This window comes from Cherax quadricarinatus, chromosome 18 (genome assembly GCF_038502225.1).
Source record: "Cherax quadricarinatus isolate ZL_2023a chromosome 18, ASM3850222v1, whole genome shotgun sequence".
In the NCBI taxonomy this organism is placed as follows: domain Eukaryota; kingdom Metazoa; phylum Arthropoda; class Malacostraca; order Decapoda; family Parastacidae; genus Cherax; species Cherax quadricarinatus.
Genome location: NC_091309.1, coordinates 32991698 through 33019254, shown reverse-complemented (window position 1 = coordinate 33019254; position 27557 = coordinate 32991698). Strand labels below are relative to the sequence as shown.

At 38.9% G+C, this 27557-nt stretch overlaps 1 protein-coding gene across 7 annotated transcripts in view; it reads right to left on the bottom strand.

Annotated features, from left to right (window-relative positions):
* Positions 1-27557, bottom strand: part of LOC128689482 (nucleolar transcription factor 1-A) — a 193463-nt gene that overhangs the window by 111451 nt on the left and 54455 nt on the right. For all 7 annotated transcript variants that reach the window (XM_070086392.1, XM_070086388.1, XM_070086394.1 and 4 more), the window contains 2 exons: positions 14151-14254; positions 2127-2166 (listed from right to left, as the gene is read on the bottom strand). In XM_070086392.1, coding sequence (XP_069942493.1) covers positions 2127-2166; positions 14151-14254 — 144 coding nt within the window. The remainder of the gene's footprint in view (positions 1-2126; positions 2167-14150; positions 14255-27557) is intronic.

Genomic DNA, 27557 nt, shown 5'->3' with positions numbered 1-27557 from the left:
CTATGACAAGGTCCTGGATGCTGTAGAGGATAAACAAAATACAGATGTAGTACACACAGACTTTGCAAAAACCTTCGACAAGTGTGACCATCGTGTAATAGCACACAAAATGCGGGATAAAGGAATAACGGGAAAAGTTGGTAGATGGATCTACAACTTCCTGACAAATAGAACACAAAGAGTAATAGTAAACAGGGTAAAGTCCCAGGCAGCCAGGGTAAAAAGCTCTGTTCCACAAGGCACAGTACTTGCTCCCATTCTATTCCTCATCCTCATTTCTGACATAGACAGAGATGTAAGCCATAGCTCCGTGTCTTCCTTTGCGGATGACACCTGGATCATCATGGCGGTGACCTCCATCGAAGATACTGTGAGACTCAAAACGGATATCAACCAAATCTTCGAATGGGCCATTCAAAACAATATGAAGTTCAATGAGGGGAAATTTCAACTACTCAGATTTGGAAAACTTGAAGAAATTAAAAATGTGTCAGGGTATACCACAAATTCTAACCATACAATAGAGCGGAAAAGTAATGTGAAGGACCTGGCAGTGATAATGTCAGACGATCTCGCCTTCAAAGACCACAACAATATATCTACCTCATCCGCTAGGAAAATGATAGGATGGATAATGAGAACCCAATGGAAATAAGTCACTCTGTCTGACTTTTTTGGGTTATCCTAGGTTCTCTATACATATGCTGCTATGTATGATAATTCTATGTAACTGTATTTGTGTATACCTGAATAAACTTACTTACTTACTAACCTTCAAACCTAGGGACGCCAAGCCCATGATGATTCTCTTCAAATCACTTGTTCTCTCTAGGCTGGAATACCGCTGTATGCTAACTGCCCCCTTCGAGGCTGGCAACATTGCAGACCTGGAGAGTGTACAAAGAACTTTCACAGCACACATAAGTGCGATAAGGCACCTAAACCACTGGGAACGGTTGAAGGTCCTTAATCTGTATTCCCTCGAATATAGGCAAGAGAGATACATGATAATATACACTTGGAAGGTCCTGGAGGGATTGGTACCAAACCCACACAAGAAAATCACTCCATATGAAAGCAAAAGACTCAGCAGGAGATGCAACATTCCCCAATGAAAAGCAGGGGTGCCAAGAGTACCCTGAGAGACAACACAATAAGTTTCCAGGGCCCAAGACTGTTTAACTGCCTCCCAGCATACATAAGGGGGATTACCAATAGACCCCTGGCTGTCTTCAAGAAGGCACTGGACAGGCACCTAAAGTCAGTACCTGACCAACCGGGCTGTGGTTCGTATGTCAGCTTGCGTGCAGCCAGCAGTAACAGCCTGGTTGATCAGACCCTGATCCACCATGAGACCTGGTCTCAGACCGGGCTGCAGGGGCAATGACCTTTGAAACCCTCTCCAGGTAAACTCCAGGTACAATAGTACAGCTAATGTGAGTTTAAGGTATCGCTTATTCAGTATCAGGTCCACAGTGAAGTTTTCAAATGTTTGTAGTGTTTGTAGAACTCACTGCTTCCTTCGGTAGTCCAATCCATAGATCTACCACTGTTTATCAAGATGCATCATATTTCAGGTGGCTTTCCAATAGCCCGTTTGCAGAAAGCCCTTGATTGACAAAATTCATGAATTAAATAAAATTTGAACAAAAATTCATCAATAAGGTATTGTAGTTTACAAACTATGAAAATACTGAATACATGTATATATAAATCAAAATCAAAATAAAATCTGAAGAATGGTCAGGGAAACCAGCTTAAAATTTTTTTTAACAAATACATGTAAATAGGCAAAATAGCAACAGACAGATAATATTGCTTTTTTTTTTTTTTACATTATATGTTACCAGACAAATAAGAAAAATACCATGAGATTCAATAAAATTTTATTTTCAAAGTAGCTGAAACTAATTTAGCCAAATTTCATACTCCTACTTCAAAAGATTAAATTATTTTAGAGATACAGTATAAGATTTGCTTAAAACCCCATGAGGCAAACTGTATCTGACAGCTTATTTCTGGTAAATAAAACCATAGCCAATAATACCTGTTTGTATTCACATATACTATAAATAGCAATGCTTCTCAACACTCATTAAAATTTCTAACTTAAATATTACAATTACCTCAAACGGTGTTTTTGGTAGCGGTGGTGGTTCATCGCCTCTGAAATTGAAAATGAATGTGATATTATTTATTACTTGAAAAAAATCATGAGTCTGAGTGTTAAGAATGACTGGTGGAATGATGATGCAGAGAAGGTGATAAGGGAGAAAGAGATAGTAGTCCAGAGGTTCTTAACAGTGCAAAAATTATATACAAAAGCAAAGAATACAGTATGTTGAGGTGAGGTAGAATGAGTGGTGAGAAAATGCAAAAGAAGAGCCAATGAGAGAATTAGTGTCTTTATCAGCAAATTTTGCTAAGAATAGAAAACAGTTATGGAGAGAGAGATTAATAAGTTAAGAAAAGCTGGAGAGTAAAATAGATTTCCTGACTGAATAATTAAAATTTACTACTCTATAACCTATGTCTAGTTTTAAGTAGTCTGTAAGTATTAGGATAAGTCTGCCCGAAATGCTCAGGCATGCTAGTGGCATTCTTTGTGCTTAACAATATTTTATAATACATACTTAAATCAGACACATTGTAAACTTTGCAAAGATATAAAAAATTGAATTTGATTAAAAATAAAAGAGGGAAGATATTAGATGGGAGGGCTGAGAAGGGGTTGTTATATATTTTGGGCATTTAGATGATGGAGAGACATGGGACAATAAAAAAAGGTGTTTAAATATGGGATGGAAGGAAGGAGAGGTAGGAGTCAACCCAGGAACATCTGGAGATTAAAAAAAAAATGTTCTGAGTGTTAAGGGCTTGAGTATCAAGCAGGTCTGTGTGAGCAGGTTTAATCAGGGTAAGTGAAGACAAGTGGTTTTTAATGGACATGCTGTTGGAATGTGAGGAAGGAATATTCATGAGTCCTAGAGGTGGGAAAGGCAGTGCCTACAAACTAAAGAAGGGGTGTGGATTTTGCAGATAAAGGGGCATCTGAATTGCAATGCCAGCATACTTCTGGCAAGACAGGGACTGAATGACCTATAGAGAATGTGCTTTATTTTTTGACCACCCTACATACATGTATATAAATACAGTGGAACCTCTACTTGCGAGTTTAATCCGTTCCATGACCTTGCTCGCAACTGGATTTGCTCGTTTGCAGAGTCAATTTTCCTCATTTAAATTAACTGAAATGCAATTAATCCGTTCCAGTGGAATTCTGTACTTAATAAATTCACTAATACCAACTCTACGGCTTATTTATCTATTTCACTTCATCTAATGTGACATAATAAGCAATATAAATAACATAGAAACCTGATATATACTCTAGAATGAATAAAATGTGTCATTCATGTAGTGGTATGGGTGGTGTCGGCGGTGGACAAGAGTTTGTCTGGACACCGGGCAAAATTCATGAATAATTTCGCTAATATCATCTATACGGCTTATTTATATATCACAGTTCATCTAATATGACATAACAGACAATATAAATAACATAGAAACACGATATATGCTCTAGAATGAATAAAATATGTCATTATGTAACAAATGGAGGTGGCCACAACCGCTCCCTCTTTGTTGTGGTAAACACTGCCATCTAGTGACGGCCTTTTGAAGCCATCTATTATTATTTATTTATTTATTTATTTATTTATTTATTTCCAATTTGTGCACACATACAGAGGTACAAAAAAATACAGATAAGAGCAGTATGCCAAAGCCACTTATACTATGCATAGCATTACGGGCTGGCTTAAAATTAACTTAAGATTAACTAAGCAATGATTATTATTATTATTATAATCAAAAAGAAGCGCTAAGCCACAAGGACTATACAGCGCTGCTACTAAGCAATGATGAAATCAGTGATAAAACATTAATGTAAACAGATAACTATTATATGTAGTACATTATTATTATATATGTATTATTATCATACATATTATATTATTATTATTATTATTGTATTATTATTATTATTATTATACGTATTGTTATTATTCATATTATTATTATTATACATATTATTATTATTATTATTATCATTGTTATCATTATTATTATTATTATTATTATTATTATTATTATTATTATTATTATTATTATTATTATATAAATTATTTGTAATTTTTATTCACACAAAAAATATAAGATTTACTGTTATTCCTTATTGGAATAATTGTATAAATAATGTCAACTCATTCACGACTACATATTGGAATGGACAGTGACGTCATTTGTTTACAATGAAACAGCCAAGCAATGGACCATTTATCCTAGGTTGAGCTCTATTTCAAGGCACTTTTTGTCAAGAAAGCAATCAAAATCATATCTATTTCTGTAATATATCTTCCATTCTATCAAATGAGACCAAAAAAAACGAGAATACAACCATAAAAACCATACGAAAATACCACTAAGGGGTGGCTAATTGCTGAGAAGTGAACTCCATTATTTATGCTTAGATTTCTTTCATTTTTGGTGTACATTAAGAAGCATCTTTCCATCATACATTCCCCAAGTTTCAATAAGATAGTTCAACAAACAAATGAGATACAATTCCCGAGATCAAGAGCAAGAGCCCCTCACCAGTGTCAAGGAACCTGCCTTGAGGTCTGCTCGCTTGTGGAAATTTTGCTCGCGTATGGAAGCAAAAAATCGACCCATCGACTGCTCGTATTTGGAAAAACTCGCACGTGGACATGCTCGCAAGTAGAGGTTCCACTGTATATATATATATGTATATATATATATATATATATATATATATATATATATATATATATATATATATATATATGAGGGAGAGGATATGTTGTGTATCTTTATATGTTTATGCTTCTAGACTGTTGTATTCTGAGCACCTCTGCAAAAACAGTGATAATGTGCGAGTGTGGTGAAAGTGTTGAATGATGATGAAAGTATTTTCTTTTTGGGGATTTTCTTTCTTTTTTGGGTCACCCTGCCTCGGTGGGAGACGGCCGACTTGTTGAAAAAAAAAAAAAAAAAAATATATATACATGTGTATATATATATATATATATATATATATATATATATATATATATATATATATATATATATACATGTGTATATATATATATATATATATATATATATATATATATATATATATATATATATATATATATATATATATATATATATATATATATATATCTTTCTTTCAACGTACTAGCCGTATCCCACTGAGGTGGGGTGGCCCAAAAGAAAAAACTAAAGTTTCTCTTTTTAAATTTAGTAATATATACAGGAGAAGGGGTTACTAGCCCCTTGCTCCCGGAATTTTAGTCGCCTCTTACAACACGCATGGCTTACAGAGGAAGAATTCTGTTCCACTTCCCCATGGAGGTAAGAGGAAATAAACAAGAACAAGAACTAGAAAGAAAATAGAAGAAAACCCAGAGGGGTGTGTGTATATATATGCTTGTACATGTATGTGTAGTGTGACCTAAATGCAAGTAGAAGTAGCAAGACATACCTGAAATCTTGCATGTTTATGAGACAGACAAAAGACACCAGCAATCCTACTATCATGTAAAACAATTACAGGCTTTCGTTGTACACTCACTTGGCAGGACGGTAGTACCTCCCTGGGCGGTTGCTGTTTACCAACCTACTACCTAGATATATATATATATATATATATATATATATATATATATAGTGGGAAGTCTGAATGTGCGTGGATGTTGTGCAGATGATAAGAAAGAGATGATTGTGGATGTTATGAATGAGAAGAAGCTGGATGTCCTGGCTTTAAGTGAAACAAAGCTGAAGGGGGTGGGAGAGTTTCAATGGAGAGGAATAAATGGGATTAGGTCAGGGGTTTCAAATAGAGTTAGAGCTAAAGAAGGAGTAGCAATAATGTTGAAGGATAAGCTATGGCAGGAAAAGAGGGACTATAAATGTATTAATTCAAGGATTATGTGGAGTAAAATAAAGATTGGATGTGAAAAGTGGGTTATAATAAGCGTGTATGCACCTGGAGAAGAGAGAAGTGTAGAGGAGAGAGAGAGATTTTGGGAAATGTTGAGTGAATGCGTGGGGAGTTTTGAATCAAGTGTGAGAGTAATGGTGGTTGGGGATTTTAATGCTAAAGTGGGTAAAAATGTTATGGAGGGAGTAGTAGGTAAATTTGGGGTGCCAGGGGTAAATGTAAATGGGGAGCCTTTAATTGAGCTATGTGTAGAAAGAAATTTGGTAATAAGTAATACATATTTTATGAAAAAGAGGATAAATAAATATACAAGGTATGATGTAGCACGTAATGAAAGTAGTTTATTAGATTATGTATTGGTGGATAAAAGGTTGATGGGTAGGCTCCAGGATGTACATGTTTATAGAGGGGCAACTGATATATCGGATCATTATTTAGTTGTAGCTACAGTTAGAGTAAGAGGTAGATGGGAAAAGAGGAAGGTGGCAACAACAAGTAAGAGGGAGGTGAAAGTGTATAAACTAAGGGAGGAGGAAGTTCGGGTGAGATATAAGCGACTATTGGCAGAAAGGTGGGCTAGTGCAAAGATGAGTAGTGGGGGGGTTGAAGAGGGTTGGAATAGTTTTAAAAATGCAGTATTAGAATGTGGGGCAGAAGTTTGTGGTTATAGGAGGGTGGGGGCAGGAGGAAAGAGGAGTGATTGGTGGAATGATGAAGTAAAGGGTGTGATAAAAGAGAAAAAGGTAGCTTATGAGAGGTTTTTACAAAGCAGAAGTGTTATAAGAAGAGCAGAGTATATGGAGAGTAAAAGAAAGGTAAAGAGAGTGGTGAGAGAGTGCAAAAGGAGAGCAGATGATAGAGTGGGAGAGGCACTGTCAAGAAATTTTAATGAAAATAAGAAAAAATTTTGGAGTGAGTTAAACAAGTTAAGAAAGCCTAGGGAAAATATGGATTTGTCAGTTAAAAACAGAGTAGGGGAGTTAGTAGATGGGGAGATGGAGGTATTGGGTAGATGGCGAGAATATTTTGAGGAACTTTTAAATGTTAAGGAAGAAACAGAGGCAGTAATTTCATGCACTGGTCAGGGAGGTATACCATCTTTTAGGAGTGAAGAAGAGCAGAATGTAAGTGTGGGGGAGGTACGTGAGGCATTACGTAAAATGAAAGGGGGTAAAGCAGCTGGAACTGATGGGATCATGACAGAAATGTTAAAAGCAGGGGGGGATATAGTGTTGGAGTGGTTGGTACTTTTGTTTAATAAATGTATGAAAGAGGGGAAGGTACCTAGGGATTGGCAGAGAGCATGTATAGTCCCTTTATATAAAGGGAAAGGGGACAAAAGAGACTGTAAAAATTATAGAGGAATAAGCTTACTGAGTATACCAGGAAAAGTGTACGGTAGGGTTATAATTGAAAGAATTAGAGGTAAGACAGAATGTAGGATTGCGGATGAGCAAGGAGGTTTTAGAGTGGGTAGGGGATGTGTAGATCAGGTGTTTACATTGAAGCATATATGTGAACAGTATTTAGATAAAGATAGGGAAGTTTTTATTGCATTTATGGATTTAGAAAAGGCATATGATAGAGTGGATAGAGGAGCAATGTGGCAGATGTTGCAAGTATATGGAATAGGTGGTAAGTTATTAAATGCTGTAAAGAGTTTTTATGAGGATAGTGAGGCTCAGGTTAGGGTGTGTAGAAGAGAGGGAGACTACTTCCCGGTAAAAGTAGGTCTTAGACAGGGATGTGTAATGTCACCATGGTTGTTTAATATATTTATAGATGGGGTTGTAAAGGAAGTAAATGCTAGGGTGTTTGGGAGAGGGGTGGGATTAAATTATGGGGAATCAAATTCAAAATGGGAATTGACACAGTTACTTTTTGCTGATGATACTGTGCTTATGGGAGATTCTAAAGAAAAATTGCAAAGGTTAGTGGATGAGTTTGGGAATGTGTGTAAAGGTAGAAAGTTGAAAGTGAACATAGAAAAGAGTAAGGTGATGAGGGTGTCAAATGATTTAGATAAAGAAAAATTGGATATCAAATTGGGGAGGAGGAGTATGGAAGAAGTGAATGTTTTCAGATACTTGGGAGTTGACGTGTCGGCGGATGGATTTATGAAGGATGAGGTTAATCATAGAATTGATGAGGGAAAAAAGGTGAGTGGTGCGTTGAGGTATATGTGGAGTCAAAAAACGTTATCTATGGAGGCAAAGAAGGGAATGTATGAAAGTATAGTAGTACCAACACTCTTATATGGGTGTGAAGCTTGGGTGGTAAATGCAGCAGCGAGGAGACGGTTGGAGGCAGCGGAGATGTCCTGTTTAAGGGCAATGTGTGGTGTAAATATTATGCAGAAAATTCGGAGTGTGGAAATTAGGAGAAGGTGTGGAGTTAATAAAAGTATTAGTCAGAGGGCAGAAGAGGGGTTGTTGAGGTGGTTTGGTCATTTAGAGAGAATGGATCACAGTAGAATGACATGGAAAGCATATAAATCTATAGGGGAAGGAAGGCGGGGTAGGGGTCGTCCTCGAAAGGGTTGGAGAGAGGGGGTAAAGGAGGTTTTGTGGGTAAGGGGCTTGGACTTCCAGCAAGCGTGCGTGAGCGTGTTAGATAGGAGTGAATGGAGACGAATGGTACTTGGGACCTGACGATCTGTTGGAGTGTGAGCAGGGTAATATTTAGTGAAGGGATTCAGGGAAACCGGTTATTTTCATATAGTCGGACTTGAGTCCTGGAAATGGGAAGTACAATGCCTGCACTTTAAAGGAGGGGTTTGGGATATTGGCAGTTTGGAGGGATATGTTGTGTATCTTTATATGTTTATGCTTCTAGACTGTTGTATTCTGAGCACCTCTGCAAAAACAGTGATAATGTGCGAGTGTGGTGAAAGTGTTGAATGATGATGAAAGTATTTTCTTTTTGGGGATTTTCTTTCTTTTTTGGGTCACCCTGCCTCGGTGGGAGACGGCCGACTTGTTGAAAAAAAAAAAAAATAAAAAAAAACATATATATATATATATTTATATATATATATATATATATATTTATATATATATATATATATATATATATATATATATATTTTTTTTCAACATGCCAACCATTTCCCACCAAGGCAGGGCGACCCAAAAAAGAAACACTTTCACTGTCATTCACACATAATCACTATCTTTGCAGAGGTGCCCAGATATGACAGTTTAGATGTCACTCCAAACAGCAAATATCTTAAAACCATCCTTTCAAGTGCAGGTATTGTACTTCCCACCTACAGAACTCAAGTCTGTCTAACCGGTTTCCCTGAATCCCTTCACAAAATATTACTCTGGTCACACTCCAACAGCTCAAGTCACAAAAACCATTTGTTTCCATTCACTCCTATCTAACACGCTCACACATGCCTGCTGTATGTCCAATCCCCTTGCATACAAAACCTTTTTTACTCCCTCCCTTCATCTTTTCCTAGGATGACCCGTAATCCTCCTCTACAGATTTATACATCTCCAAGTCATCCTATTTTGCTCCATCCTCTCTAACTAACCAAACCACCCCAACAACCCCTCCTCAGCACTCTGAACAATACCTTTAGTAACTCTGCACCTCCTCCTAATTTCCACACTACGAATTCTCTGCATAATATTTACACTACACACTGTCCTTAGACACAACATCTCCATTGCCTCCAGCCTCCTTCTCGCTGCAGCATTTACAACCCATGCTTCACACCCAACTACTGGACCACTACGACAAGGTCCTGGATGCTCCAGAAGACAAACAGAATGCAGTTGTAATATACACAGACCTTGCAAAAGCCTTTGACAAGTGTGACCATGGTGTAATAGCACACATATTGCATGATAAAGGAATAACAGGAAAGTCGGTAGATAGATCTATAATCTCCTAACAAATAGCCCACAAAGAATAGTAGTCAACAGGGTAAAGTCAGAGGCGGCTACAGTGAAAAGCTCTGTTCCACAAGGCACAGTACTCACCCCCATCATGTTCCTTATCCTCATATCAAACACAGACAGAGACATAAGCCACAGTGCCATGTCTTCCTTTGCAGATGACACCCGAATTTGCATGACAGTGTCCTCCATTGAAGACACTGCAAGACTCCAGGCGGACATCAGCCAAATCTTTAAATAAGCTTCAGAAAACAATATGAAGTTCAATGATGAGAAATTTCAATTACTCCAATATGGAAAACGTGAGGAAATTAAAGCTTCATCGTAGTATAAAACAAATTCCAACCACACAATAGAGCAAAAAACTAATGTCAAAGACCTGGAGGTGATCATGTCAGAGGATCTCACCTTCAAGGACTATAACACTGTATCAATCGCATCTGCTAGAAAAATGACAGGATGGATAATGAGAACATTCAAAACCAGGGATGCCAAGCCCATGCTGACACTTTTCAGGTCGCTTATTCTATCCAGGCTGGAATATTGCTGCACACTAACAGCATCTTTCAAGGCAGGTGAAATTGCTGACCTATAAAATGTACAGAGAACTTTCACTGCACACATAACTACAATAAACCACCTCAATTACTTGGAACGCTTGAAGTTCCTAAACCTGTACTCCCTAGAATGCAGGAGGGATAGATACATGTACATGATTATATACACCTGGAAAATCCTAGAAGGACTAGTACCAAACTTGCACATGAAAATCACACCCTAAGAATGCAAAAGACTCAGTAGACAGTGCAACATCTCCCAACGAAAAGAACGGCTGCCACTAGCATGATAAGAGACAACACAATTAAGTGTCAGGGGCCCAAGACTTCAACTACCTCCCAGCATACATCAGGGGGATTACCAATAGACCCCTGGCTGTCTTCAAGCAGGCACTGGACATGCACCTAAAGTCAATATCTGACCAGCCGTGCTTTTCGTAATTAATCCGTTCCAGAGAGTGTGACTAATGGCGAAAATGACGATTTGCAAAACCCTTTTCCCCATAAGAAATAATGTAAATCCAATTAATCTGTTTCAGACCCAAAGTATTAACAAAAAATATTTTTTTTTTACATGAAATATAGATTTACATACACAGAAAACAATGAGACATGAAGAATAAAACAATAATAACATCACACTTGCCTTTATTGAAGACTCTTGTTGGTGCATGAATAAAATACAGGTACCATCTGACTTATGACCAAGCTTGGTTCTGACCAACTGGGCGTAAGTCAAAATGGACGTAAGTCGAACCTTACTATTGAATATCAACATCACACTTTTGTAATGATTTTATTTTATTGTTTTATTTTGGTATTTCGTTTTTTACTTTACTTTTATGCTGTTAGTACTGTATTTTATACTGTAAGGTTTAGGATAAACACTGTGTACTACATAAATAGTTGTTTATTTCCCAGTAATTTGGCATAAAAAACATGGTCGTAAGTCGAGTGGTCGTATGTCAAGCAGGTCATAAGTCGTATGTCATTACATCTGTAAGGAATTGTGGCAGCAGCAGGGGAGTGTGTTTGGAGGCAGGTCAAGACAGTCGTTCAATATGACACTAATATCAATTCTACGGCTTATTTATCTATCACAATTCATCTAATATGACGTAATAAACAATATTACATCATATTACGACATATACTCTATATATACTCAATATTACGACATATACTCAATATTACGATATATACTCTAGAATGAATAAAAAATGTCATTACGTATGTCACGAGTGGTGGTGTACACAAATAACCCGCACATAAAAGAGAGAAGCTTACGACGACGTTTCGGTCCGACTTGGACCATTGACAAAGTCACACGGTGTGACTTTGTCAATGGTCCAAGTCGGACCGAAACGTCGTCGTAAGCTTCTCTCTTTTATGTGCGGGTTATTTGTGTATCGTTCCAGTCACGGCATTGTGCCTTTTTGTTATTTATTAATGAGTGGTGGTGTGTTTTGTTGTTGGGTGTATAAGGGCCACTGACAGCATAAGCCATACATAGTGGTGGTGAAGGCCAGCAGAGGCAGCAGTGTTCTCAGTAGCCCTACATAACTCCGACAACATTGGAGGAGTTAGGTTCGTGCTGTCATTTTTCTTTTGATTAATTGCTTAACTTACTTGCTACCCTGTTAATGCTACACTTTATCGCTGGCTGGCGCTATAGCCTTTATTGACTCGTGCTGCTTTAGTATCGAACATTTCATAGAATCACTGAATAAGGTACATTCCCCTCTCTCTCTTCCTCCTCCACTTTGGTACTTTGCTACTATAGTTCTTTCTTGAATTCTATCGTGTTTCTCGCCTTCTTTACCAAAGGCCTGGCACTAGGAGCTATTTTTGGGGTCATGGTGGCTTATTTAGCAGATGCAAGCGCTAAAACAAATGGAATACAGTGGACCCCCACCTTATGAACGCAGCGCATTACGTTAAATCCGCCATACGAAGCATTTGAACACAAAAACTTTGCCTGGCCTCACTATAAAAAACTCGCCTTGTGTGATTCGTCCAGGACGCGTCCCACGTGTGGCCTCAGCTGCCCTGTGGGCGCCAGTGTTTACAAGCCAGTCAGTGCGATCGCATCTATACATACATTCAGTATATTTCACCTTATCCCAGTGTTTTTTGTGCTTGTAACTGCAAAATAAGTCACCATGGGCCCCAAGAAAGCTTCTAGTGCCAACCCTGTGGTAAAAAGGGTGAGAATTAGTATGGAAATTAAGAAAGATTTTGAAGGGTTTGGGGCTAACCCTCAGAAGCCTATGCCAGTTGTGGAATCCATTGTGCCTGCTTCAAAGATTAAGGAAATGTGTGCAAAGTGGGTTGAAGTGCAAACCTTTATGGATGAAAATCACCCTAACACAGCTATTGCAAGCCGTGCTGGTGACTATTACAATGACAACGTTGTGGCCCATTTTAGGCAAATCTTAAAGGAACGGGAGGTACAGAGCTCTTCGGACAGATTTGTTGTGCGACAGAGGTCCAGTGACTCTCCAGTTGGTCCTAGTGGTATTAAAAGAAGGGAAGTAACCCCGGAAAAGGACTTGCTACCTCAAGTCCTAATGTAAGGGGATTCCCCTTCTAAACAATAACTTCCACACTCTCCCCTCCTCCCATCCCATCAATCATCACTAGATCTTCAATAAAGGTAAGTGTCATGTATTTTATTCTTAGTAGAGTAGTAATTGTGCATGTCTTCTTCAGTTTGTGTGTATTAAAATTAATATTTCATGTGGTAAAAAATTTTTTTTTTTCATACTTTGGGGTGTCTTACACAGATTAATTTGATTTCCATTATTTCTTATGGAGAAAATTAATTTGGCTAACGATAATTTCGGCTTACAATGAGTTCTCAGGAACAGATTAATATCATGAGGCAGGGGTCCACTGTACTATGAAATGTATCGTATGAACGTGTGGGATCGTCTTCACTCGCTGATAAACAATGGCACACTGGCTGTGAATGGAGTGTGGGGCTGCTGGGGCCATGAGTATGTGTCTGGGACGAATGACTATTTGTGAGTCAAACGACGATTCACGAGTCAATATTTTGATAAATAAAAATTACGATTTTTGAAAATTATGATTTCCAATGCTTACGTAAAACATGGGTCCACTGTAATTTGAAATGTCCATATTAGCGAATTGCCGTAAAACGAAGTGCCTCCTGTATATTCATAGGGAAGCACTAAATCTGTAGGAGTCATACAGCACCTGGGGACTGGGAGGTGATCAGGGCTGATCTAAGGAAAAGGGTACTCCAATTCCTCAAATCAAGACCTTCACCAGTATCAGGCTCTCTTCCTCAAAGGGGCTAATGTTTGTAATACAGCATAATAACATGTGTAATCAATAGTGTATATTCAATATACTGCATATGACCATAATTTGTACAAGTTATGTTCCTCAAAATTCAAGCTGCCAATGATCTTCACAAATTATGGAATGAATAACATAGGGGTAAATTATGGTTACATTAATTACACCTCCCAAAAAAGTCAAATAAGCTATTTACTTCTTCAAAAAAAAATACATTTAACCTAGCTTAATGGTTTTCAGTGCTTCTTCATCTAGAGTTGTTATCAATAGCATGTATTCAATATATTACCTAATAAAGCAACTGAAGAGTTGATAAGCTGTTTAACTTACCGTTTAATGAATTTCTTCTTTGTCTCTATATAGTAATTAATATATTTGTCCTTTTCTGTTTGTGCTAATTTCTTCCATGCCTGGGCAGCTTCAGGAAACAACTTCTGAGAAGGTGAAGATAAAAAAAAAAAGTCACATCTGCTCTCTCAGACTCCAGAATTTGAAATGAGATGAATTGGCTAACCTCAGTCATGAGTCACTCTTGTATGATACTCGAATATTGCTTACACAGACATAACTGCCAACAGCAAACCAACACATCACATCACCGCACTACATTACTAACACAGTCCCATTGTGACACCCAGTGATGGAGGTCCAGCCCCACTGTGATACTCAAGAATGGGGATACAGTCCACCTGACACCCATGGATAAGGGATCAACCCACCTGACATTCTTGGATGGGTGTTTAGCCCACCTAATTTGTGGAATGTGAGGATAAGGTGTTCCCATGCATGGAAAATTATTATATGTTTATATGAACAGCTAAACCCACGTGGGTCTATCAGCTATCTGCTAACTGAGAGAGAAAAACACTTGTAGTAGAAAACTTCTAGAAAAAGTAAAGTTTATTTCTTTATAAAGGTTACAATGTGTAATTACAATATTGATTTGCTAAGTACAAAGATAGCCACTATCATGCCAGGGCATTTTGGGCAGACTAATCCTAATACATAGCAACTAATTAAAACTAGACAAGATAACAGTGCATAGTAACTATACTTAAAACTAGACAAGAAGTAGTGGTTAATTGTTTTACAATCTTATTTAAACTTAATACAAATGTGAGATAGTAAGGTGGAGTAGGGTTCAGTAAAATAATCTTGAAATTACACACAAAAGCTGCATTACAAGTAATGGTTCAGGTGGTAATATTGTATGGATTGGCAGAATTAAAAGACTAGAGGTCACATAATAAAACTAATTAGCAGACGTTTTGGTTCATTTGGTTAATATTGAGAGATAAGATGATTTTATGGATTGGCAGAATTAAAAGCCTAGAGGTCACATAATAAAACTAGTCAGCAGATGTTTTGGTTGATTTGGCTAATATTGAGAGATAAGACGATTTTTTAGCAGTCCTAAATTTGTAAGTTGTCAGGGGATCCTTGACCTGTTCCAGTAGTGAGTTCCAGATCTTTGGGCCCTTTATGTGCATAGCGTTCTTGCATAGTGAGAGACTGACTCGAGGGATGTTGAAAAGTGCCTTATGCCTTGTATTGTGACTGTGCATTCTGTTGTAACTGTGGAGTAGTTTTTTGGGAGGGTTTACAGTGGAGTTTAATGTTCTGTATATGTAGCAGGCACAATAATATGAGTGTATGTCTTGTATATTTAGCAAGTTGAGTTTTTTGAAAAGTGATGGGTGTGCTGTCTAGCACAGGAGCTGGTTATCACCCGCACAGCAGCTTTTTGTTGGGTTATTAAGGGTCTAAGGTGGCTGGCTGTGGTTGAGCCCCAGACACAAATACCATAGGTTAGGTAAGGATATATTAGAGAGTGGTACAAGGTAAGGAGTGTCATTTGTGGTACATAGTAGCATATCTTGGAAAGGATTCCTACTGATTTGGAAATTTTCTTGGCTATGTGATGGGTGTGGGACTGAAATTGAAGATTACAGTCAAGGAGAAGACCTAGAAATTTACCCTCCGTGTGTCTTGATATAGGGGAACCATTTATCAATACATATTAAGTTGGATATGTAAGGCTCTGTTGCCAAACAGCATGAAGTATGTTTTGTCTATGTTGAGAGTGAGTTTGTTGGTCATCATCCAAGTATATATCTTTAGCAGTTCATTGTTTATAGTGTTTCTAAGTACAGCTGGGTCTGAATGGGAGTAGACATATGTAGTATCATCTGCAAATAGAACTGGTTTAATAATAATAATAATAAGTTTATTTCTTTGTAAAGGTTACAATGTGTAATTACAATTTTGATTTGCTAAGTACAAAGATACCCACTATCGTGCCGAGGCATTTCGGGCAAACTAATCCTAATACATAGTAACTAATTAAAACTAGATAAGATAATAGTACATAGTAATTATTACTTAAAACTAAGCATAGAATAGTGGTTAGCTGTTTTACAATCTTGTTTGGACTTAATAAATCTTATGTATACATAGTACAAAATCTAATTTACAAGGAATGGTGCAGGTAGTAATATTTTATGGAATGGCAGAACCAAAAGCCAGGAGGTCACATGATAAAACCAGTCAGTAGATGTTTGGTTGATTTGGTTAATATTGTGAGATAAGATGATTTTTTAGCAGAGTCCTAAATTTATAAGTTGTCTGGGGATCCTTGACATGTTCCTTGACTTGGGATGCATAAGGGAGATCACTGATGTAGACAAGAAAGAGAAGTGGGCCTAGGACACTACCCTGGGGGTACTCCTACAGCTACAGGTTGGATAGAGGAGTTGACTCCATTTGCATATACATACTGATGTCTGTTGTTAAGAAAAGATTTTAGGTAGTCAAGAGAATGTCCTCTGATGCCGTAATGATTCAGTGTGAGGTGCAAGAGCTTGTGGTCAACTATATCAAATGCTTTTCATAGGTCGATGAAGAGCCCCAGAGGATATTCATTTTTATCGAGAGCTGTGTATATTAGTTATAGCATTTGTATAATAGCATCATTCGTACTTTTTTTGGGGGTCTAAACCCAAACTGGCATGGGTTAAGTATGTTGTTGGATGTAAGGTAGGAGTAAAGTCGCTTGTGTATTATTTCTTCGAATATCTTGGAAAGTAAGGGCAAGTTTGATATGGGTCTATAGTTGTTCAAGTCAGTTGGATCACCTCCTTTGTGGACTGGGGTAACCCTTGCTCTCTTGAGTATAGGTGGGAAGGTTGAGGATGCTACAGATTTGTTAAACGTTGTTAGGTGACAGCTCATGTGCAGCTTTTTTTTATATATGAAAAGTGGCAAGTTATCTAGATCACCTGCTTCATTTTTTTTAACAATTTAATGATGAGTGAGACTTCAGTGAAATTAGTTGGAGCTAGAGTATTTGGGTAGTTGCCAGTGAGGTACTCATTCGTCTGAGTATTTGAGCTAGGAATTTGACTTGCTAGCTTTGATCCTATAGTAGAGAAGACATTAACCCGTAAACGGTCCAAACGTATATATACGTTTTTACCGCTAGTGCCCCAAACGTATATATATGGTTTATGTGTCCTATATTTAATATTGCCACGATAAGTCTGAGTCACCTAGACATGTGAGAATGGGTGTGAGCACTCACTGTGCACCATATTAAAATAATTGTGGATGCCTGGGTACCATATGCTCTTTTTTTCCTATTAAAAAACAATAATGTTTTTTTCTCTCAAAAAAGTTGGGGCAGTACGGTAGTGAACGTATATATACGTTTGGACCGTTTATGGGTTAAATTTGTTGGTTGTGTCTATAGGCTGTATGTGAGGTTCATCTGGTTTAGTTAAGTTTATCTCTCTATTCCTGTATTACCTGGAGTACCTGGAGTATATCTACAGAAATACTTCATTAATACAGTAGGTTAGGTTCCAGATCACCACCATAAAGCGAATATTGCCTTAAAGCAAATCACATCCTTTTTTTTCACTTACTAGTGCACATCAGTCTCGGCTGAGTGGTTGAGGGGAGTAGACGCGTGCTGGGGATCTGGACCTACTAATTAGCAGGCCTACCCATTTCTCCCGACTGATAAGTCATCATTAAAACTCCTACTGTTGGAAGACAGCTTCAGTGTTGTGAGAACTCTTATGTGCGAGCTGTGACTAAGGATATACCTAGTGAAACACTGGAAATAGTTTTCCTTTTTGCAAAGGCCCTCACAGGCCTCTGCTTCCCCTCTGCCTTTCATTTGACCTCAGCCTTTCGCCTCTATCAACATACAGTGTAGAGGCGAATTTTGCTAGTCCACTGCTACTCGTGCCTCTCAAAATGCTCACAACTCATCGCTTTACCAATCTGAGGAATAACGACGAGTGTGCAGTCCTACGTGAGTTGGTAACCCAGGTGTCCACACACTGAAAATTCGTCTTTCACTCCAAGACACGTGTGCTAGAAGTTCTGCAAGTTTGGAGTGAGTAACAATCTGTATGAGTATTGCAGTGTTTGGTAACTCTTGAGAAGTCTGCCTCAGCCTGTGACCTTGAGCGAGGCACTGCATCACCTGCCTGAGACTTTCGCCCATATTGACTATGTGAAGAAAGGTGAATGTGCGTGCTCAGTTACCCCTGCTGTTCTCCTGTATCCCCAACTCTCCACCTTTAAACTCAGCCGTTCGCCTCTATCAACGACGTGCAGTGTAGAGGTGTATTTTGCTGCCCCGCTGGTACTCGAATATGTGAGTTCCGCAAGTGCTGCAGATTTGTTGTAACTATTTGCATGAGTGGATTACGCTGACTTAGGACATTGTGCTACCATCAGTACCTACGTAGGCTTAAAATGAGTGAGGAATGTCTGGCCTGCTGGGTGACCTTGAAAATGGCACTATAAGACCCGCATGCCACTTACACATATACTGCGTGTGTCTAGTGAGATGAATGTCCCTTCCTCGACTTTCCTATTCACCGGTATCCCTTAACTCGTCGCCATTATCTACATATGGGATAAGGGCGAGTTTAGCTGATCCAGGCCAAACAGCGCTCCAAGCCAGCCAGTGAAGGCCAAGGCTACATCTGTTCTGAATCCCAGAATGCCTTTGTGAACGTTCTACAGTGTTCCGGCCGCACCTTCGGTGTTGTGAGAACTAGTTCTTATGTAGTGAAAATTTGTCTGTCATTCCAAGACACGTGTGCTAGATGTGTTAAGTGCTGCGGGTTTGGAGTAATTAACAAGTAGTACAGGGTTGGTAACTCTCGAGACGACTGTGGGCCCAGTGAATGACCTTGAAAATTGCACTGCGACCTGCAGGCCACTACACCTTTATTGCCTGTGTCTAGCGAGGTGAATATCCCTTCTTTGTCCCTTCTCCTTCCTCGATTTGGAACTCAGTCGTTCGCCTCTATTTGCTTGTGGTCTAGAGGTGGTTTTTTGCCAAACCACATGGGTGCTTGAGTGCCCGTGTCCTCTGTGCTGCACTCCGCTCATCTTGCGAGTGTCTCCTGTGTGCCTGCCTGCCTGCTGCAAGCAGGTGTCCGGGTGGTTGGCGCGGGCTTGGAGAGCACAGTCAAGCAAGCTTGAGGGCAGCACTAAAAGCTAGCCAGAACAAGCTAAGGCAGCCTGCAGTTATAGCTGTCCTAGGGCCCAGCATGTCTGTGTATACGTTCTGCAGTGCTGCTGGCATACCAGTGTTTCCTGTAGTGGCTTGAGAACAATTTGACGAGCATTGCAGTGCTGACATTTTGAGTGGGACATGCCAGAGGTTCACTTATAAACATAATAAGTTTGTGGTGATTCGCTTGTACACAGTGAACATTCATCTGTCATACTTGTGCTAGAAGTGTTAAGTGCTGCTTTCCCTAACAGTTAATTGTCATTTGTAAGCCTGTATTAAGACTTTAAAAGGCTCAGAGTGTGCTTCAGTGTAGCCACTCCTTACATTTGATAAATCAGTGTAATACATGCTCTGCTCAGTGTAACTGAACTATTAAATACGGTTACATAAAAATTGCTTGTCCTAGTGTCATTGCTGTGTTTTCTAATACATTTTCTCGTTCAGACTGAAACTTTACTGCTAAATTCCCAGTAATATTTCAAATTGCAGTGTTCATCTGTGGTGTGAGTGTGTAACTTATGCTTTGTATTTTTACTGTGAACAAGCTTACTCCTGCATAATGTTCAGTTTCATGAATACTTTCTCTCTTGAGTAATTCGGTTACCTTTCAACTGTGTTAAGCAAGAGTCAGCCTGTTAACATCTATGTTCCTTGCCATCTCATCTAGTGGGTCTAGCGCCTAGTTAAAATTGTAATAGTAACAATTTGCAATCATTATACTTCTAGTTATACATTGTGTAAATTGTTTTAGACTATTTGATCAACTGGATTGTAGTGTTTAACTTCTGATACACCAATTTAATGACTGCAGACACGCACTGACACATAATAAACACATTAAAACGCTGGTACCTCTCCAGAAGCTGGGCCTAGTGTGTGACCTTGAGAATTGAGTGTGTTTATTACGGCCAGTGGTGTACCACTCTCACCTATATTTACATCAACACAAGTGTATTCTAAGTGATAAAGTGTACACTTGGTGTACTTGGTAACACTTGTCATACATAGTAACACGTGTGTAAGTGAGATTGTTTAGGTACTGGTTCATCTATCTACAGCTGCACACTTATGCTTGCATACATGTATAACATAGTAATGTGTGAGTTACCCAGGATGGACCAAGGAAGTCGACCAGAGCGATTTATCTCATTGTCATTGTAACATTACCTAGTTTTTTTTTTTTTTTAGTAATACTGTTTACAATCTATGGTTGGGGTAAGAGGTTGTCTTCAGCATTCATTGTGATGTCTGCTATATTATTATTTCAGTGAGGTACATTAGGTGGCAGTAGCCTGAACTAACTCAAGTGGAAGTTATCATTGAATTTGAACCTCATGTTTAGTGTGATGTATGTCAGAATTCTAATTTTATGCTCAATATTACCTACTTTGTCTCTCTCTCTCTCTCTCTTTTCATCTTTGTAATTTGTGATAAGGTGTAAGACCTCGCCTGTACCATCCATTATATCATTATATGTACCATATTATTAACACACATACAAGAGGTCTCTGAGTGTGTTTTTGGTGGGGTGTGTGTCGTATTGAGTGGTGGTAGTCTGGGTTGAGTATGGTTGGAGGTGTTCATTGAACTTGAGCACTTGTGTCTTGTGATCTATTTTGGACTTCTGACTTTGTAGTGAATATTTGCTCTTGCATAAGCTATAAGGGAAAGATAAGCGAGGAATTCTTGTGTTGTGAGTCTTACACCAGATATCATCACTGGCAAACATGGCAACTGTTATAGAGGAACCTATTTCTGCAGGTGATGGAAATGATGATAGCTTCCAGACCTTTAAAAGTAAACAAAAGAGAAAAAGTGAGAAAGGGCTAGAGCGTCGACGTAGTCAGACTCACTTGACTCGTACACAATGTGACACTAAACGTCCTTGGTGCACAGAGGCTGCAAGAAGTCTTTCTTCAAAGGAAGAATGTGTTAAGCTGAACTTCCCTGACAACACCCCGCTGCCTGCTAAGTGTGCATGGCTAATGGAAGCTGTAAACAAGCATCCTAACTCAAGGATCCAATTTAGGAAAAACACACACAACTTTGTGTTTGTGGAACAGAATAAAGAGCTGATCAATGATCTACTTAGTACACCTTATGGGGATATTAAGCTGCTCCGACCTCCATCAGACACTCACCACTTTAAAAAATGGGTCAGTATCATAATCTTTGGATACCCTCTCTGCATGGACCCATCCCATCTGACTCTAAGTGAGCATATCATCAAGCCTAAAAGACTTAAAGGAAAATCCCAAATTATTGCCAGTTGGGTGGGTCCTGTGCCCCTCCCCCGGAATATCTGGGTGCATGGTTTATGTTTCCTAAACATCGAAGTGTACCTACCCCCTAAACGTAGGTGTTACAAATGCCAGCACTATGGCCATGTTGCAGTAGACTGTGGAATACTACATTCTTGGTGTGGTAAGTGTGCTGGGAAACATTCCACTAGAGAATGCACAGTAGGCCCTGACAGCCAAAAATTTAAGTGCATCAACTGTAAAGAAGTTGGGGTTACAGTTTCCCACAAGGACTGCAGTCAGAACCCAAACAACCTTCGATGTAAACCTGATAACAACCCTTTAATGGTAACTGAGGATGAGGCCATCCAGTCTACCACAGCCAGATCTGAGACTGAACCTCTGCAAAGTGTGCAAGAACCCCACCTCACTGCAAATGATTCTGGTGATACCAGAATGCCATCACACACACACCAGCTGTGGAGGAGCTAGCCATCCCTGCTAGCACATATGGAACTACTGGTCTGCCACTACAGATACCTATGGCTACACCTGAATATGGGGATGAGTTTGTCATTTCTCCCAATACACACAACTACAACAGTCAGACGGACACCACACAGGTAACCCCCCTGGAAATTGGAGATGAGTCAGATGCACAGGACCTACCTGCAATGAATGATGAAACAGAGAACACTAATGTAACCATGGTACCTGTTAAGGTGATAGGTGTTAAAGAAAGCACTAACCCAGAAGTGCCATCCTCCGGAGAGGCATTGGATTCGCCTGACCTTCCTCATATTATAACAAATTTCCAGAAAAAAATTGAGCATCTTGAACAGATCCTGACAAGTTTAATAAATATGTGTAATCAGGATGATGCTCTTGAGCATGGTGATGATGTCAAAAGTGCAGCAATCTCCGTTCAGCTTCCAGCAATTTGTGAGAAAGAAGCCCATGACTCTTGCCTTCAAGACTTGCCTTTTAACTGGCTGCCAAGATGCCGAAAAATGCTTAAAAATAAAGGTCCTGAAGATAAAGACGTACAAACTATGCTATTTGCTCTTAAGTGTCTGCACACTGTAGCCAAAGCATAATAGTTTTACCATCTTATGAGCAAGAGATTGTAATAACTCACTACAATGGATACATTACAAATCTTTTCATGGAACATTGCTTCCATCAGGAAGCGGTTGCCTGACTTACGTCATATTAGTGCAACCAAGAATATTGATGTCATCTGTTTGCAGGAATGTAGATTGAAAGATGGAGCACCTCCACCAAACTTGCCTGGATATGCAGCTTATAACCTAAGGTCAACCAACTGTTGTGTGATGTATGTCAGAAAGAACTTGCCACATTCACTCCTTTCCTTGCAGAGTCGAGTTAACATGCAGTATCATGGTGTCAAAGTATATGCAGGCGATTTTTCCATAAACATTTTTAATCTCTATGCCCCAGCGAACCAGCTTCGACCTGATACTTTACCAGATCGCATCAATAGTGAACCTACCATCATTCTTGGAGATTTTAATGCCAGACGTAAGAATATTGGTGGGTCTATAACAAACACCAATGGAACTAAACTAGTGAGATTGCTAAATGAGCATGATAATGTTCGAATTGTGGGCACTACTGAGCCTACTCACATATATGGTGGCATACTAGATCTATGTCTTGGATTTAATACATCATATACGATGCATGACTCTGTCATAGTTGATGATCTTCTATCTGATCACTTCCCAAGACTAACAACTGTCAATCTTGATCACATCTCCAGCAATCAAGGAGCTAAATACAGAAGGAGGAAACTTATTCTCAAACCAGAACACAGAGACAACTTTATTAACCACTTGGATCAATGGTATAAGAATTACGAGCCCACTGGCACACAAAAATTTAATGATGATTTAATTGCCACTATTGAGAGTGTTCTCACAGATCAAGTGGGCAGGAATAGGAAACAAAGACCCTCCACTATAAATAACAATAAAAACCAATGTAAATACTATAATGATCCACAGCTGCGCAATCTAACACATGCAGCTAGGAGGATTGGTAAAGCATACCGTGAATGTAGAACCCCAGACCTGCTCAGAACATTCCAAGCTGCACTAACAAATGCAAGGAATAGAAAGGAAGAACTTAGGCAACAGGAATGGGAACAGTTTGTTAGTGGATTAAATAGGTCCACCCCTTTGAGTTTGGCTTGGAAAGGTATAAATAAAATAACCAGGAAAAAGACTGGCAATGTTGCTCATCCCTTTCCTCTTGAAAAAGCAAATGACCTCATAAATGACTGGTCCAAAACATCCAGGCATGAAAGCCTTCCATCTCATATTAGAAAAAATTTAGAGAGTACTTCTGAAGAAATGTTGAAACTGATTAATTTTATGAGCCAAAATATTGATGAGAGTGATTGCCTCTTTACCGAGTATGAATTAGATAATGCATTAACCAAAGGTCGATCAACTGCTCCTGGAGAGGATGGTATAACCTATGATATTCTCAGAACTCTAAGGCACGTGCCTGATAACCCTTTGTTGGGACTGTATAATCTCAGTTACATTGAGGGCATTCTTCCTACTTCCTGGACCAATAGCCTCATTGTGCCTATCCCTAAGCCCCAACAGCCTGATACATTTAGGGCGATCTCCTTAACTAGTTGTCTTTGTAAAACTTTTGAAAGAATGATGCTTAACAGACAGTACTACAGAATCAGACATCAACTTTCCCCCTACCTCTATGGGTTCATGAAAGGTAAAAGTGTGCAGAACTGTATTTCCACCTTTCTCACTGCACACACCTCTACTAGTTTTACCACTTTTCTTGATCTAAAATCTGCATTTGATATTGTGAACAGAACCGTTATACTACATGAACTAGCCAAAATGAATATTGGTGGTAGCTTACTCTGCTGGATAATAGGATACCTGTCAAATAGAGTATCCTCTGTCCTTTACCAAGGCTTCAGAAGTGATTCTAAAGAAATGTCTTTAGGTACACCGCAGGGAGGAGTTCTTAGTCCCATGCTATTTAATATTCTGATTAATGCTCTCCTAAATGCTCTACCTGCCTCACCTAAACATATAGCTATAAGCTATGCTGATGATATCATGATCCATACAACAGGGCATAAGAAGATGAATACCATTCTTAATGAAGTTCAAGCAATTTGTAATCGACTAGGCCTCATAATATCTTCCTCTAAAACAAAGATCTTAACAAGCAAACGACATCCCCCACCCATCTATTTGCAGGGTGAAATCATTAGCTACGTTAAAACTTACAGATATCTTGGTGTAGATGTACCCTTTAACAAATCCACTATACCACAACTAAACAAGAAATGCAAAGCTAGGCTAAATGCTCTCAAAGCTGTTGCTGGCTACAATCCCAACTATGGTGCTAATGTGAGAATCGTGAGAATGATGTACATAGCCTATGTTAGGTCCTTAATTGATTATGCTGCTCCCATGTTGATATTAGCTAGAGAAAGTTCTCTCCGACCCTTGGAGTTAATGCAAAATGAAGCTCTCAGGATTATTCTTGGCTGTCCCAGATCTACAAAAGTTCTTAACATGAGGAAGGAGCTTGGTATTTCTAGTATCAGTGATAGGATTGTTGAAATTAACACTGTACTCGGTATTAGAATGTTGAGAAACGAACCAGACACTGTCACAGTGAATCTTACCAAGTGTCTAGAGGTAAATACACACAGATCTAAATGGATTGTGAAAATGTGCAATTGCATTAAGTTTTATAACCTACATGAACTGTATCACTGTAGGCAACAAGAGCATTTCACCCCTCCATGGAAGATGTGTTCATTTAATATCACATACCTACAAGTCCCTCCCAAGAAGCTCATTGCTAGTAATCCCTTCCTTAAATCTCTTGTTAGAGCAACTGCTCAAGAAGAAATTTCTCACCTAGCCGGTAGTAATAAGTTATCACAAGTTATATACACTGATGGATCTAAACAGGAGTCTTCTGGCAGGGCTGCATCTGCTCTTGTTGCCACCTCCCTAGTTAAGAACGATAATAAATTTGTTGAGTTAGGCATAAGAATTAACAACTGGGCGTCTACACTGCAAACTGAATTGTTTGCAATCCTAATGGCGCTAAAGCTAACCTATGACACTGAGCTTGACTCTATCATCATTACTGATTCTATGTCATCATTGAAGGTTCTTGACTCATATAATGACTCCAACAACATGCTCATTGGGGAAGCCAGGTATAGATACTCAAAATTAGGGACAAAGGAATTAATGTACAATTGCTATGGATCCCATCACACATTGGATTACTCCTTCATGATAAAGTTGATATGTTAGCCAAGAGGAGTACCCAGAAGGAGAATGTAGAATATAACTTTGGTATAACTGTGTCTAGCATTAGGAATAATATTAGGAGAGAAGTAAATAATGAAAATGATTGTTATAGGAATGCAGTTAGAAGCCTGAGTAGATCTATAACCCACTATGATAACATGAACGTAGATAAGTATGTTTATGGAGCAACTTGCAATGTGAACAGACTGACTGATGTTGTAGTGGCCAGGCTTAGGCTTGGTTACAAGTACTTCTGGCAGTTTGGGAGACACACAGATGATGATCAAACTAAATGTAAATTATATGATCAGGCATATGGTCATTCTCTTGAACACTATGTGCTTAATTGTCCACTTATTGAGGAATACAGAGACAGACAGTATAATAACCTATGTGACATGTCAAGATATCTTATTAATGAAAATAAGATACCAGATATACTAAGCAAATTTCCTAAATTTGCTTGTAACAGATAAGTGAACTATAGATATGTAGATATAAATCCATATGTATTCCTGTTAACCCTTTGGGGCCTAGTTCCTAGGCCTTTTGTGTATCCATATGCTCTCGCACTATCGTCCACAGGATGGATATGGGGTGCACAATAAACTAGCCACTTCGGTGGTAAAATCTAAATCTAGTGCACATAAAAGCCTAAAAACATGTTTACCATCTCATTTATTAAGTGTGCAATAGAACTAGGCCTCAAAAAAAATATAAAAAAATTGAAAATTGCTGAAAACCATCTTAACCCTTTGACTGTTGAGACCCCAAATCCTGAAGTGTCTCTCTGAGTTGCAAAATATTTGAAAAAAAAAAAAAATTCTTATGAAATGACAGAATCTTTTCCTGATGGTAATGACACCAAAAGTATGAAATTTGATGGAAAACTTACGGAATTACACTCTCACAAAGTTAGTGATCTCGACGATATATAACAATCGGCAATTTCACCCACTTTGAGCCCTATTTTCGGCCAATTCCTTTGTTCCAGTCGATCAAACTCATAGCTATTTCTTTAGAACTCCATTTGTTCTATCGACTGAGTACAAGAAACTGCCCATTTACCAATTTCAACTACTCAATAAAGTGGTCAGAAATTGGCAATTTGGCCAATTTCATGCAAATTAAAAAAAATGACAATTTCAAAATAGGGTCCAGAATAAACAATGCAGCCATTCCTGGCACTAAAATAACATTTTCTCTGTTCATTAGTCACGTCTCCAGGCCCCTCTTATATTACCTGGAGTTTACCTGGAGAGAGTTCCGGGGGTCAACGCCCCCACGGCCCGGTCTGTGACCAGGCCTCCTGGTGGATCACAGCCTGATCAACCAGGCTGTTGCTGCTGGCTGCACGCAAACCAACGTACGAGCCACAGCCCGGCTGATCAGGAACTGACTTTAGGTGCTTGTCCAGTGCCAGCTTGAAGACTGCCAGGGGTCTGTTGGTAATCCCCCTTATGTGTGCTGGGAGGCAGTTGAACAGTCTCGGGCCCCTGACACTTATTGTATGGTCTCTTAACGTGCTAGTGACACCCCTGCTTTTCATTGGGGGGATGGTGCATCGTCTGCCAAGTCTTTTGCTTTCGTAGTGAGTGATTTTCGTGTGCAAGTTCGG